We start from the raw sequence: 14,146 nt of genomic DNA, 5'->3' as shown, positions 1-14,146 counted from the left end.
CTTCTGCACACAGATTCTCTGCCCCGAATTTTGGAAATTCTGTAGTTTGCATGGACCCAAACTGGATCTTCTGGTGCACATTTAACACTTTATCTTAGAATAATTTTGTTAAATTCAAAGTTAAAGAAAAATATATGTGACATTGGCCACCAAGTGTGGGTATGGGTCTGTTGCATTAGACCCAAGCATTAAAAAATCACTGCTCTACTCTCCCATGAACAGCACCACACCTGTTCACGGGTTTTGTCTGGTATTGCAGCTCAGTTCTATTTAAATTGTACCTGCCATTAGCAAAAGGACAAGCAGGGCTCTGTACACTGAGGACAAGCAGGGCTCTGTACACTGAGGACAAGCAGGGCTCTGTACACTGAGGACAAGCAGGGATCTGTACACTGAGGACAAGCAGGGCTCTGTACACTGAGGACAAGCAGGGCTCTGTACACTGAGAACAAGCAGGGATCTGTACACTGAGGACAAGCAGGGCTCTGGACACTGAGGACAAGCAGGGCTCTGTACACTGAGGACATGCAGGGCTCTGTGTACTGAGAACAAGCAGGGCTCTGTACAGTGGAAAAAGCAGGGCTCTGTGCACTGAGGACAAGCAGGGCTCTGTACAGTGAGGACAAGCAGGGATTTGTGCACTGAGGACAAGCAGGGCTCTGTACACTGAGGACAAGAAGGGCTCTGTACACTGAGGACAAGCAGGGCTCTGTATACTGAGGACAAGCAGGGCTCTGTATACTGAGGACAAGCAGGGCCCTGTACACTGAGGACAATCAGGGCTCTGTACACTGAGGACAATCAGGGCTCTGTACACTGAGAACAAGCAGGGCTCTGTGCAGTGAGGGCAAGCAGGGCTATGTACGCTGAGGACAAGCATGGCTCTGTGCAGTGAGGACAAGCAGGGCTCTGTACACTGAGGACAAGCAGGGCTCTGTACACTGAGGACAAGCAGGGCTCTGTACACTGAGGACAAGCAGGGCTCTGTACACTGAGGACAAGCAGGGCTCTGTACACTGAGGACAAGCAGGGCTCTGTACACTGAGGACAAGCAGGGCTCTGTACACTGAGGACAAGCAGGTCTCTGTGCACTGAGGACAAGCAGGGCTCTGTGAAGTGAGGACAAGCAGGGCTCTGTGAAGTGAGGACAAGCAGGCCTCTTTTCACTGAGGACAAGCAGGGATCTGTGCACTGAGGAAAAACAGGGCTCTGTACATTGAGGACAAGCAGGGCTCTTTGCAGTGAAGACAAGCAGGGCTCTGTGTATTGAGAACAAGCAGGGCTCTGTACAGTGAGGACAAGCATGGCTCTCTGCACTGAGGACAAGCAGGGCTCTGTGCACTAAGGACAAGCAGGGCTCTGTACACTGAGGACAAGCAGGGTTCTGCGCAGTGAGGACAAGCATGGTTCTGTACACTGGGGACAAGCAGGGCTCTGTGCAGTGAGGAAAAGCAGGGCTCTGTACACTGAGGACAAGCAGAACTCTGTACACTGAGGACAAGCAGGGCTCTGTACACTGAGGACAAGCAGGGCTCTTTACACTGAGGACAAGCAGGGCTCTGTGCAGTGAGGACAAGCAGGGCTCTGTACACTGAGGACAAGCAGAACTCTGTACACTGAGGACAAGCAGGGCTCTGTACACTGAGGACAAGCAGGGCTCTGTACACTGAGGACAAGCAGGGCTGTGTGCACTGAGGACAAGCAGGGCTCTGTACACTGAGGGCAAGCAGGGCTCTGTACACTGAGGACAAGCAGGGCTCTGTGCACTGAGAACAAGCAGGGCTCTGTACACTGAGGACAAGCAGGGCTCTATACACTGAGGACAAGCAGGGTTCTGTGCACTGAGGACAAGCAGAACTCTGTACACTGAGGACAAGCAGGGCTCTGTACACTGAGGACAAGCAGGGCTGTGTGCACTGAGGACAAGCAGGGCTCTGTACACTGAGGGCAAGCAGGGCTCTGTACACTGAGGACAAGCAGGGCTCTGTACACTGAGGACAAGCAGGGCTCTTAACACTGAGGACAAGCAGGGCTCTGTGCACTGAGGACAAGCAGGGCTATGTACACTGAGGACAAGCAGGGCTCTTAACACTGAGGACAAGCAGGGCTCTGTACACTGAGGACAAGCAGGGCTCTGCACACTGAGGACAAGCAGGGCTCTGTACACTGAGGACAAGCAGGGCTCTGTACACTGAGGACAAGCAGGGCTCTGTACACTGAGGACAAGCAGGGCTCTGTACACTGAGGACAAGCAGGGCTCTGTACACTGAGGACAAGCAGGGCTCTGTACAATGAGGACAAGCAGGGCTCTGTACACTGAGGACAAGCAGGGCTCTGTACACTGAGGACAAGCAGGTCTCTGTGCACTGAGGACAAGCAGGGCTCTGTGAAGTGAGGACAAGCAGGGCTCTGTGAAGTGAGGACAAGCAGGCCTCTTTTCACTGAGGACAAGCAGGGATCTGTGCACTGAGGAAAAATAGGGCTCTGTACATTGAGGACAAGCAGGGGTCTTTGCAGTGAAGACAAGCAGGGCTCTGTGTATTGAGAACAAGCAGGGCTCTGTACAGTGAGGACAAGCATGGCTCTCTGCACTGAGGACAAGCAGGGCTCTGTGCACTGAGGACAAGCAGGGCTCTGTACACTGAGGACAAGCAGGGCTCTGCGCAGTAAGGACAAGCATGGTTCTGTACACTGGGGACAAGCAGGGCTCTGTGCAGTGAGGACAAGCAGAACTCTGTACACTGAGGACAAGCAGGGCTCTGTGCACTGAGGACAAGCAGGGCTCTGTACACTGAGGACAAGCAGGACTCTGTGCACTGAGGCTCTATGACACCCTCCTGGCTCATACAGCAGGATGATTGACAAGCAAGGAGCCTGCACAGAGCCCTGCTTATCCTGCCCTCTTTTCCTGTATTTGGTCTCCTCACAGGTAATTGTTGCAGGGACAGCATTATTTTACCCAAAAATGTACCCATTATTTTACCAATGTATATAACAAATATACATATAATGGTATTATCTACATTGTATAAAACATTTTTTGCTAACGACAGGTACACTTTAAGCGAAAGGAGCTGCAATACCAGACACAACATCTGGACATTTCGAGGGGTTGTATTTTTGGACTTCCCAATCCTGCACATCCCCATTAACCCACTATGTGCAGTATTTTACATCACTAAAAAGAGGTTAAATGTATTTGCATATGTCTGAAGGAGAACGCAAAGTACGACAGAATATGACAACTAGGTGAAGGTTATTAGAATTATCAAATAAGCTGAAAAGATACAGTGTATCATACCCAGGTCTCATTGTATCTTAAAGGTAATATTCAGCGTTTTCAAATAATCAATAGCAATTACAGCATTAATTCCTGATCTCAAACACCATTACAGCTAATATATTCCTTTATTATGGGAAGCTACCTGTTCTCTGCAATGATAGCATAAAAGCCGTGATTTTTGTATGTAGCCACCAAGAAGATGCGTTCTTGCAAACAGCATAAAAAAAAGCTATTCAATTTGCCAGAAATCCATACCCTTTGTTCCATTCACACGAGGCCTGCGCGACTTTGCATTGAAGCTTATCAGTCATTTGTGTAAGGAAAAACAATTTTCCGTCCCTTTGCTGAAGATAGCCTCTTTAATCTATGTTTCCACAGTTGGCCAAAATAACAGTTCGAGAGTCCTTATCGAATAAAGCAAAATTTTTGATTATCCATGCTACTGCAGATGGTAAGTAATGCTTTAATAATCCTTAATCTATTCCATAATGATAAGAACCTATTAGGCAGATGCTCCTTACTGAGCGCCTAGAAAAAAAAGGGCTTTTAATTAATTTGTCCCCTTTACTGATACTAATCGTATTTTACAGAAAAGATCCACTTCCAGCACACGGCCGAACTCATCACTAATTTAGTCAAAGCCAAAGCCAATTATTCCTTACTGGTAAGTTCTCCGCACTGTGTACATGTATGTCTCCCATATACAGGGCAGGGGCAGAATTATAAAACCTGAGGGGTATGTATCTGCTAGGAAATGAAACGTTTTACCTATTTCCCTTGTGATCTGATTAAAAATTACACTGAACTGTTAAATCAGTGGTCTCAAAGTGTGGCCTTCCAGATTTGGAAAACTTAAACTCCCAGCATGCCCGGACAGCCTTTGGCTGTCCGGGCATGCTGGGAGTTGAAGTTTTGCAACATCTAGAGGGCCACAGTTTAAAACTACTGCCTTAGGTCATGAGTGAGCAAGACCTGTCCTGCAGGATTAGTCTGAACAGCCCCGTTGGAAGGGTGACTAAACTAATGCCGGTTTCTTGATTGATAACAGGCGTGTAAGATGGGCACAATTAGAGACCTGGCGATCGTGTTGCCTGGTTTGGGGCATTAGAGAGGTTGTCTGGTTTAGATAATCTATTTTCATTTTAATTCCATTGCCAGCAGTTTAATGCCTTACATACCGCAATCAATAGCATCCATGGCATGTATAGGAAAGCGTCCTCAGTCACCACTGATGTAACATGATTGCTGCATGCTTATGGTTGCTATGGCAGCCGGGGGCCTGAGAAAGACCCCAAGACCGGCCATAGCTGCGTTGTGTATTAGGCTGTGCCAGAGGCTGTATTATACCTAATACTGTTCACTGTAACATTGGCAATGATAATGCTTCGGTATACCAAGTATACCAACCAAAGCATTATATATCAGTGATTAAAAGTAAAAAATATATATATATTTATAAAGTTGACCAATCTTCCTACCCAAGCCTTGTGGCAGAGGAAAAGTAACAATGACGCTCTTGTCTTTATATCCCGTTATTATATCCTGATCTTATGTCTCGTCCCCTTTTTCCGACCTCAAATCCCGACCTTATATCTCGACCTTGCATCCCGCCTCATATTCCATCCTCATATCCCTATCCCGTCATTGTATCACATTTTATATCCCGACCTTATATCTCAACCTCATATCCTGACATCATATCCTGGCGTCATAACCTATCCTCATGTCTCTTCCTCATTTTTCCACATCATATCCCGTTCTCATATCCCATCTTCATATGCCACCCTCATAACCCATCCCCCCTCACTTACTATTCTATAAATGTCTGCTAGACAGTTGGCAAAGTGTTTGAAGTCCCAGGCAATCTAATACCTACAATTTATCCCACAAAAAACAAGCTGCTACATGGCTACATTGATGGAAAAATAAAACAGTTATGGGGTAAATTTTATCAAAACCTGTGCAAAGGAAAAGTGCAGCTGTTGCCCATAGCAACCAATTAGATTTCTTATTTCATTTTTAAGGAGGCCTCTGAAAAATAAAAGTGATCTGATTGGTTGCTATGGGTAACTTCTCCACTTTTCCTCTGCATGGGTTTTAAGAAATATCCCCCTATAGTGCTTGGAATGCTGAGACAAAAAAGAAAATTTTTGATTTGAATATACAAAAAAAAATTATAATAATAGTTGGTATTGCTGCTTCCGTATCGACCCAAAGAATAAAGATAAAATTGTATTTTTACTTTAAAAAATTATAAAAAAGTGGGGAACTCATGGCAGGATGAGTCCCCACAGATTACAACTGATCACTAGTGGTCCCCCAAACAAGTTTTTTCTCTTTTGTATAGATTCCCTATACAGAGGGGACTTTGTCACGGTAAAACTTCTACACTGACACAAGGAACCACAATGCTAGTCCCAATAATAAGAATTGGGCAGCGCTATGGCTCAACGTTTTGCACTGTTCTGATTTCTAAGCCAACTAAGTGATATTTTTACATTACAAATAAGCCCTCTGCATGGTCCTCTTAACAGGAATATTATTGGAGAAAGGAATAATAATAAAATTATAACCCAATGCATAGCTTTTTAATAGTCCTTTAACAAAACAGCGCTTCCCCATGGTCTTCAAGACATCATCTGCAGTTATTCTTATTCTCCTTCGGCCTTTAAAAACAGACATGACCTCTGTTATTGAAAAAATCATTAATATCATTTATATCACACGAGCCGTTGGCTGACATTTCCATTTTACAGCTTTAACCTTTATTATGCAACATTTTTAATTAGATAATGATTCCCTTAAATTCATAATCTGATTATAAATAAGAAACTGTCATTATTAATGTGCTTGATCACAGAACATTAGTGGCACAGTATCCGTGTAGAAATGCCAGGACACCGCTCTGTTCTTTATATCCCATGCTACTGTCACGATGCCGGCTGGCAGGTAGTGGATCCTCTGTGCCAGAGAGGGATTGGCGTGGACCGTGCTAGTGGACCGGTTCTAAGCCACTACTGGTTTTCACCAGAGCCCGCCGCAAAGCGGGATGGTCTTGCTGCGGCGGTAGTGACCAGGTCGTATCCACTAGCAACGGCTCACCTCTCTGGCTGCTGAAGATAGGCGCGGTACAAGGGAGTAGGCAAAAGCAAGGTCGGACGTAGCAGAAGGTCGGGGCAGGCAGCAAGGATCGTAGTCAGGGGCAACGGCAGAAGGTCTGGAAACACAGGCAAGGAACACACAAGGAACGCTTTCACTGGCACTAAGGCAACAAGATCCGGCAAGGGAGTGCAAGGGAGGAGACTAGATATATCCAGGGAACAGGTGGGAACCAATAAGCTAATTGGGCCAGGCACCAATCATTGGTGCACTGGCCCTTTAAGTCTCAGAGAGCTGGCGCGCGCGCGCCCTAGAGAGCGGAGCCGCGCGCGCCAGCACATGACAGCAGGGGACCGGGACGGGTAAGTGACCTGGGATGCGATTCGCGAGCGGGCGCGTCCCGCTGTGCGAATCGCATCCCCAACGGCCATGACAGTGCGGCGCTCCCGGTCAGCGGGACCGACCGGAGCGCTGCAGGGAGAAAGACGCCGTGAGCGCTCCGGGGAGGAGCGGGGACCCGGAGCGCTAGGCGTAACAGTACCCCCCCCTTAGGTCTCCCCTTCTCTTTGTCCAGTAACTGCCTCCCCTGGGATGAGGACACCGGGAAAAAATGGAGGGTTTCCTCAACGGCAGGCAGTACAGCAGGAGTGGGAATGGGGAGGGAGGGCAGAGGGCGAGACCTGGCACGGGACAGTGTGACACCAGGACGGGGGCCATGGGGTGGCACAGAGGCTTGCCTGACGGGACTGGGAGGGGGGGAGAGGCACTTCCTGTGGCAGGCAGAGTCCCAGTTCCTGATCTCCCCGGTGGTCCAATCAATGGTGGGGGAATGAAGCCGGAGCCAAGGCAGACCGAGGAGAACCTCAGAGGTACAGTTGGGGAGAATGAAAAATTCAATCCTCTCAAGGTGGGGTCCAATAGACATGAGGAGGGGCTCAGTGCGGTAACGCACGGTGCAGTCCAATCTGGCTCCGTTGACCGCGGAAATGTAGAGCGGCTTGACGAGACGGGTCACCGGGATGCTGAATTTATTAACAAATGACTCCAAAATAAAATTTCCTGAGGCACCGGAGTCCAAGCAGGCCACGGCTGAGAGGGAGGAGCTGGCTGAAGAAGAAATCCGCACGGGTACCGTGAGACGTGGAGGAGCAGACTTGGAACCAAGAGACGCCACACCCACGTGAGCTGGGTGCGTGCGTGCGTTTCCCAGGCGTGGAGGGCGGATAGGGCAATCCACCAAGAAATGCTCGGTACTGGCACAGTAAAGACAGAGATTTTCTTCCCTGCGGCGATTCCTCTCTTCCTGGGTCAGGCGAGACTTATCCACTTGCATGGCCTCCTCAGCGGGAGGCCCAGGTGTAGATTGCAACGGATACTGTGGGAGAGGTGCCCAGAGATCTAAGTCTTTTTCCTGGCGGAGCTCTTGGTGTCGCTCAGAAAAACGCATGTCAATGCGGGTAGCTAGATGGATGAGTTCTTGCAGATTGGCAGGAATCTCTCGTGCGGCCAGCACATCCTTGATGCGACTGGATAGGCCTTTTTTAAAGGTCGCGCAGAGAGCCTCGTTATTCCAGGATAGTTCTGAAGCAAGAGTACGGAATTGTACGGCATACTCGCCAACGGAAGAATTACCCTGGACCAGGTTCAACAGGGCAGTCTCGGCAGAAGAAGCTCGGGCTGGTTCCTCGAAGACACTCCGGAGTTCAGTGAAGAAGGCCTGGACTGTGGCTGTGGCAGGATCATTGCGGTCCCAGAGCGGTGTGGCCCAAGACAAGGCCTTTCCTGAGAGAAGGCTTACTACGAACGCCACCTTAGACCGTTCTGAAGGAAACAAGTCCGACATCATCTCCATATGCAGGGAACACTGAGACAAAAATCCACGGCAGAGTCTGGAGTCCCCATCAAATTTGTCCGGCAGGGACAAGCGGAGGCTAGGAGCGGCCACTCGCTGCGGAGGAGGTGCAGGAGCTGGCGGAGGAGATGGTTGCTGCTGTAGCAGAGGCAGAAGTTGCTGTAACGTGGCGGTCAACTGCGACAGCTGCTGTCCTTGTTGGGCAATCTGCTGCGATTGCTGAGCGACCACCGTGGTTAGGTCAGCGAGACTTGGCAGCGGCACCTCAGCGGGATCCATGGCCGGATCTACTGTCACGATGCCGGCTGGCAGGTAGTGGATCCTCTGTGCCAGAGAGGGATTGGCGTGGACCGTGCTAGTGGACCGGTTCTAAGCCACTACTGGTTTTCACCAGAGCCCGCCGCAAAGCGGGATGGTCTTGCTGCGGTGGTAGTGACCAGGTCGTATCCACTAGCAACGGCTCACCTCTCTGGCTGCTGAAGATAGGCGCGGTACAAGGGAGTAGGCAAAAGCAAGGTCGGACGTAGCAGAAGGTCGGGGCAGGCAGCAAGGATCGTAGTCAGGGGCAACAGCAGAAGGTCTGGAAACACAGGCAAGGAACACACAAGGAACGCTTTCACTGGCACTAAGGCAACAAGATCCGGCAAGGGAGTGCAAGGGAGGAGACTAGATATATCCAGGGAACAGGTGGGAACCAATAAGCTAATTGGGCCAGGCACCAATCATTGGTGCACTGGCCCTTTAAGTCTCAGAGAGCTGGCGCGCGCGCGCCCTAGAGAGCGGAGCCGCGCGCGCCAGCACATGACAGCAGGGGACCGGGACGGGTAAGTGACCTGGGATGCGATTCGCGAGCGGGCGCGTCCCGCTGTGCGAATCGCATCCCCAACGGCCATGACAGTGCGGCGCTCCCGGTCAGCGGGACCGACCGGAGCGCTGCAGGGAGAAAGACGCCGTGAGCGCTCCGGGGAGGAGCGGGGACCCGGAGCGCTAGGCGTAACAGCTACTATGTTTCACTTAGGATAGGTATACAAATTTTTATTACTTAAAAGGGTACCCCACTACTTTAAAACGTATCCCCTATCTGCAGTGTCTGGTTATGAGGGTCTGACTGCTGAAACCCCCCCACAATCTCCAGAATGGGGTCTCGTCTCTCACTATGCATGGAGTGGTGAGTCAGCACGTGCTCCATGCATTCTCTATGGGAGCACTGGAGATACACGAGCTCTGTACTCTAGTGCATGGAGCATACTGACTCGCCACTCCATGCATAGGTAGGGCTGGGGTATCATTCTGGAGATCACCAGGAGGTGGGTCACACAGATCAAACACCCAGCGATCAGACACTTATCCCCCTCTCCTGCAGATAGGGGATAAGTGTTAAAGTGGAGCAGTACCCCTTTAATTTTATCTCTATGCATCTATTTTGAAACATGGTGTGAATGCACCCTAAGATTAGTCTGTAGAACTGATATACTGTCTAAAACCCCACTCAAACTCTCCTTGATCACATACAGTAAATGTATATTCATTTCAAATTAAATTACCCTACAGTGACGGGCGGCCTTGTCAAGTAGGAGACGAGGGACACATCTAACAAGGGTTATGCAGACGTAGTCATGGTTATCTTGGATGCATTAATCCAACACAACAATGTGTTTTGTCTGGATATCCTAATGCACCAGGGATCAGGAGAAGGTCAGTATTAATTGAGGAGTAATCTTAAAATTAAAGGGTAAAAAGGGGGGGTACCAAATGCCTCTAGACTAATACCATAAAATGGTACATGATGATGAAATTACAGAAAAAAGAAATCGGACTGTGCTTCACTTTAAATGATGTACAAATTTAATATAAATTTATATAAAATATTACAAATGAGACATAAAATAAATAATGCAAATCTAATACATAAATGCCTCCTACCACAGGGCCCTTGTGGGGAGGTATGATATTTGAATACAAAGTATATATTAAAAGATGTTAAAAAATAGCATGTAAATTATGTTCTACCGCTATCCCAATATATTGCAAACCGACATAGTGTACTTTTGTGCGGTACACTCCGTTCTCATGTAATTTAGAACAGTTCACAAAGTGATATAGTTACCAACTCCTAAAGGTACTTTTGGCTGGACGTCCGAGAGATGGATGTATGTAGGCTGTGTCCAGCGCTAGCATGCACTTACGGTGACGGGCCCGGATGCCACAGGCCAAAGAAAAGATCACCGGTCACGGAATAATTGCAGGCTCGATGACAGATGTAGTGGAGGCTGTGTCCAGCGCTGGCATGCGCTTGCGGTGACGGGCCCGGTTGCCGCAGGCCGAGGAGAAGTCACCGGTCACGGAGTGGCTCCGGAGGTGGAGATGTACTCGGAGATGGATGGATCTTACTCCGGAAACAAAGGAAGGAAAGCCTCGTGGAGGATCTCTCAGCGTCTGGTGGAATGGCGGATGGAATACAGCCAGGTGTGAAAACAGCAGATGATGGAGTTGTATCGGAGGTAAGTGATAGCGGTTTGTGGATTGCGGTGGTCAAGCGGTAAATATTTCTTTCTCTAGACGCGTTTCAGGGTACTTTATATATGACCCTTTCCTCAGTAGAGATAATCTCTACTGAGGAAAGGGTCATATATAAAGTACCCTGAAACGCGTCTAGAGAAAGAAATATTTACCGCTTGACCACCGCAATCCACAAACCGCTATCACTTACCTCCGATACAACTCCATCATCTGCTGTTTTCACACCTGGCTGTATTCCATCCGCCATTCCACCAGACGCCGAGAGATCATCCACGAGGCTTTCCTTCCTTTGTTTCCGGAGTAAGATCCATCCATCTCCGAGTACATCTCCACCTTCGGAGCCACTCCGTGACCGGTGACTTCTCCTCGGCCTGCGGCAACCGGGCCCGTCACCGCAAGCGCATGCCAGCGCTGGACACAGCCTCCACTACATCTGTCATCGAGCCTGCAATTATTCTGTGACCGGTGATCTTTTCTTTGGCCTGTGGCATCCGGGCCCGTCACCGTAAGCGCATGCTAGCGCTGGGCACAGCCTCCATACATCCATCTCTCGGACGTCCAGCCAAAAGTACCTTTAGGAGTTGGTAACTATATCACTTTGTGAACTGTTCTAAATTACATGAGAACGGAGTGTACCGCACAAAAGTACACTATGTCGGTTTGCAATATATTGGGATAGCGGTAGAACATAATTTACATGCTATTTTTTAACATCTTTTAATATGGGCTTTGTATTCAAATATCATACCTCCCCACAAGGGCCCTGTGGTAGGAGGCATTTATGTATTAGATTTGCATTATTTATTTTATGTCTCATTTGTAATATTTTATATAAATTTATATTAAATTTGTACATCATTTAAAGTGAAGCACAGTCCGATTTATTTTTTCTGTAATTTCATCATCATGTACCATTTTATGGTATTAGTCTAGAGGCATTTGATACCCCCCCCCCCCCCCTTTTTACCCTTATATATTATTTTGTACTAGTATTTTTTTGGTGTAAATACTTTCCATTTAGCCTCGACTAATTTATATTGTGAGCTGCACATACCCCAATTTCTTTCCGATTTAATCTTAAAATTAGGTTTGTGTAAGGCGTCTGGATAAGTTAACTATACGAAATCTAAACGTTCTGGGGATCAAGATGGCGCTGGCTACATCTCTATATCTATAATTGGCGTAGAATTTTATTTTAATAATTTTTCTTTTTACCTATATTTCCATTTAGATATATCCTGATGAAAATCATTATATGAAGAGCCAAGCAATGGAGCAGCACTTGCACAAGTCTATTGTGAATTTCTTTGAAGAATGCTTCAGAATTCAAGATAAGCCCCCTGTAGTAGTCATAGAAGAAGAAGAGGAGGATTAAGTTTTGTCCGTGCCAAGTACAAACCAGTAACAATATGCAACTGAATCGTTTTCTTTGGAAACTACAAAATGTTATGTTTAGCATGTGTTTAACGGAACAGTGCCCTCAATGGCTTATCCGACCGTACCACTTCCCAGGAAGAAAAACATAAAGCATGGTGGACTCAGCAAACAGTGCTGGCTAATCACACAGCTTTTTGTTACTAGTAAAGGTTTCTTGTACTTCAAAAAAAATTACAAATAAAAAGGGGCAAAAAAAAAAAAAAAAAGCAAACAGAAACAAAAAACAAAAGGAAGGATGAAAGAAATTAAACTTTTTGAGGAACTCCAAGAAGACTATTATACAGACGAGACATCCTGTTAATTCATGAAAACAACAGTAGCATTTAACCCGTTCTTATTCCCGCTCTAAATTAACATTGCATTCGAGTCTGAAGAAACTAATACTGTTAGTACGAAACAAAGATTATAGCACAATTATTTTGTTGATACTAATTTACAGTTTGCTTGCTCGGCATCACACCATGAACACACAAAAAATAAAAATGACAACTTTCAGGGCAGCAGAATCAAATACAATGTACTAATCTTACTACAATTGTGTATATCTTTATTTTATGTTTACCTTGTTTTTATTGCCTTTATTTTTTTTTTTTTTTACTCATCTCTGTAACTTTTTTGCTGTTTCCTTTGGTGTATGAAAGATGAAAAGAGGTATTTACTGTCACATAGACAATATTTGGAAACCCCCGATCTGAATATTTTAGTCTAATATCTTACAGTTCAGGTCAGGAGGTGACATTTTAAGTTTAGGCTGTGCATATTTGGGAGTCTTTTCAAATGGACATACTGTAAGCCATTCATTCAAAGTCCATAGGAAGATATCACTATACTGAAAACAAAAAAACTTGGGCACAGTTTAAAACTGTAGTCTAGTATAGCCCAGAAATTATCTATATTTCCCAGCCACTTGTGGGCATTTGGTAAACTTAGTAAAATTAAGGTGGTATTTTTTTTTTATTATTATTATTCTATTACTGATGTAAGTTAGAGTTGCCCAAATTTGAGATGTTTGGCTGCTTTTCAACTTTTCTATAAAAATTGCATGTATAGATAGCTACTGGACCTGGTATTCTTTAGTCAGATATGCCCATTAGATCAATTATTGATGTGGTAGTAATACAAAGGGGATATAAGCTTGGATAACAGGTTTGCAATTTAGTCAGGTTAACTAAGAGTTTTCAAGAGTTAAACAAAAGTCCCTAGATGATGCTGTCACCTGATTATGTCATACAGATGTGACATCACAATAAAAGCCTTTATCCACAGACATAAGGGGCAAGTATACTATATATTATACTATATTGATAAGTGGCTTCCTTGTCAGATCGAATAACCTTATAAAAAAAAAATATTCAATCTATGTGAATAACAGAGCAAAATTATACTGTCACAAAAATGCCATTATGGAAAAAAAGGTTACTGGTAGACAATGGAGTGTTATGTGGGTAACGCTTGTGATATCCCAAAATGTGAATAGAATCAGTTTTGTCATGCAATTTCTATAGTTGAGGAAGGGGGGGGGTTCTTAAAAGAAGTATCCCAATAATGATATGAGCAAAGGGCCCGCAGCTTGTTTCATCCACCGTTAATAAATAATGAATATGTAGGTCAGAGTGTAAAATAGATGGAATTTAGATTCTAGGTTTATAGGACAATTGGTACATAAAAACAAAAAAGCAGGACAAGCACAGACCATGATGAATGGAAACACAGTAAGTTCCAAAAACAGATTAAGGACAATACATTAATAAGAACAGACTGGATCGCTAAAATAGGATAGGTTAGGCTGCAGTACATAATCACTGACTGAGTGTTAAGGTGATGGGCACCAATACGATGTGATGTCTGTATCTTCTTACAGTGCGCTCAGACCTTATAGGAGTAGTCTTAGTTAAATTTACTCATCCCAAATCAGGATAGGATAAGTATCAGATCGCCGGTGGTCTTAGATTTTC

General features: G+C 46.1%; 1 protein-coding gene across 3 annotated transcripts in view; it reads left to right on the top strand.

The window, feature by feature from the left end:
• DPP6 (dipeptidyl peptidase like 6) overlaps positions 1–12,702 on the top strand; it is a 1,248,955-nt gene extending 1,236,253 nt beyond the window's left edge. For all 3 annotated transcript variants that reach the window (XM_056519599.1, XM_056519600.1, XM_056519601.1), the window contains exons 24-26: positions 3,662–3,734; positions 3,874–3,947; positions 11,986–12,702. In XM_056519599.1, the coding sequence (XP_056375574.1) occupies positions 3,662–3,734; positions 3,874–3,947; positions 11,986–12,129 (291 nt within the window). In that variant the 3' untranslated portion in view covers positions 12,130–12,702. The remainder of the gene's footprint in view (positions 1–3,661; positions 3,735–3,873; positions 3,948–11,985) is intronic.
• Positions 12,703–14,146: the final 1,444 nt, after the last annotated feature.

This window comes from Hyla sarda, chromosome 5 (assembly GCF_029499605.1).
Source record: "Hyla sarda isolate aHylSar1 chromosome 5, aHylSar1.hap1, whole genome shotgun sequence".
In the NCBI taxonomy this organism is placed as follows: domain Eukaryota; kingdom Metazoa; phylum Chordata; class Amphibia; order Anura; family Hylidae; genus Hyla; species Hyla sarda.
The sequence above is the reverse complement of the archived record's forward strand: the minus strand, read 5'-3'. Positions and strand labels throughout refer to the sequence as shown.